The sequence below is a fragment of the Piliocolobus tephrosceles genome, unplaced genomic scaffold (assembly GCF_002776525.5).
Source record: "Piliocolobus tephrosceles isolate RC106 unplaced genomic scaffold, ASM277652v3 unscaffolded_8716, whole genome shotgun sequence".
Classification (NCBI taxonomy): Eukaryota; Metazoa; Chordata; class Mammalia; order Primates; family Cercopithecidae; genus Piliocolobus; species Piliocolobus tephrosceles.
Genome location: NW_022336181.1, coordinates 1 through 562, shown reverse-complemented (window position 1 = coordinate 562; position 562 = coordinate 1). Strand labels below are relative to the sequence as shown.

At 25.1% G+C, this 562-nt stretch overlaps 1 protein-coding gene across 1 annotated transcript in view; it reads left to right on the top strand.

Moving 5' to 3' along the window:
• Nucleotides 1-425, top strand: part of LOC111532574 (myb-like protein X) — a gene marked incomplete at its 3' end in the record, with an annotated part of 1,451 nt that extends 1,026 nt beyond the window's left edge. Inside the window, exon 2 of the mRNA XM_023199656.1 lies at nt 6-425. Within this exon, the coding sequence (XP_023055424.1) occupies nt 6-425 (420 nt within the window). The remainder of the gene's footprint in view (nt 1-5) is intronic.
• Between the last annotated feature and the right edge of the window lie 137 nt (nt 426-562).

Sequence of the window (562 nt, the reverse complement as noted above, 5' to 3'; positions counted from 1 at the left end):
TGTAGAAAAGAAAAGAAGAAGTATTAGAAAAGCTTAAGCAAGTAATCGGAGATAATACTTTATGCTATAATATGCTTCTTAAAAATTTAAAAAATAATAAGGATGATGCGATGTCAATTGAAAGCGAAGGTAGTGATAAGTCCAACGATGAATTGGAGGGAGCGGGATCGGAAGCAGGTGTAAGTCTATGCGGGGAAGGAGACGACGCTGTTATTAATATTTATAATAAAGAAAAAATTAATGCTATAAAAGAAGAAAATGGAATAATTTTAAATAAAATAAATAATATTAAAAAGACTATGGATATGTTAAAAAATGATAAACGAAAATTAATGATAAAAAAAAAAAATTTTGAAAAAGAAGTTGATTTAATAAATGAAGAAATAAGTATACTTGATGATGATAAAAAAAAAAATATATCTGACGTAAAGTTTTATATTGCTTTAAAAATTTCAAAATTGAACCATATCGATTATGTATATGATAAAAAAATATATCGGTTCAATTTAAATGATGCTTGTGCTATTCTAAGCACAGAACAATACAAAGATATCATCAAAAA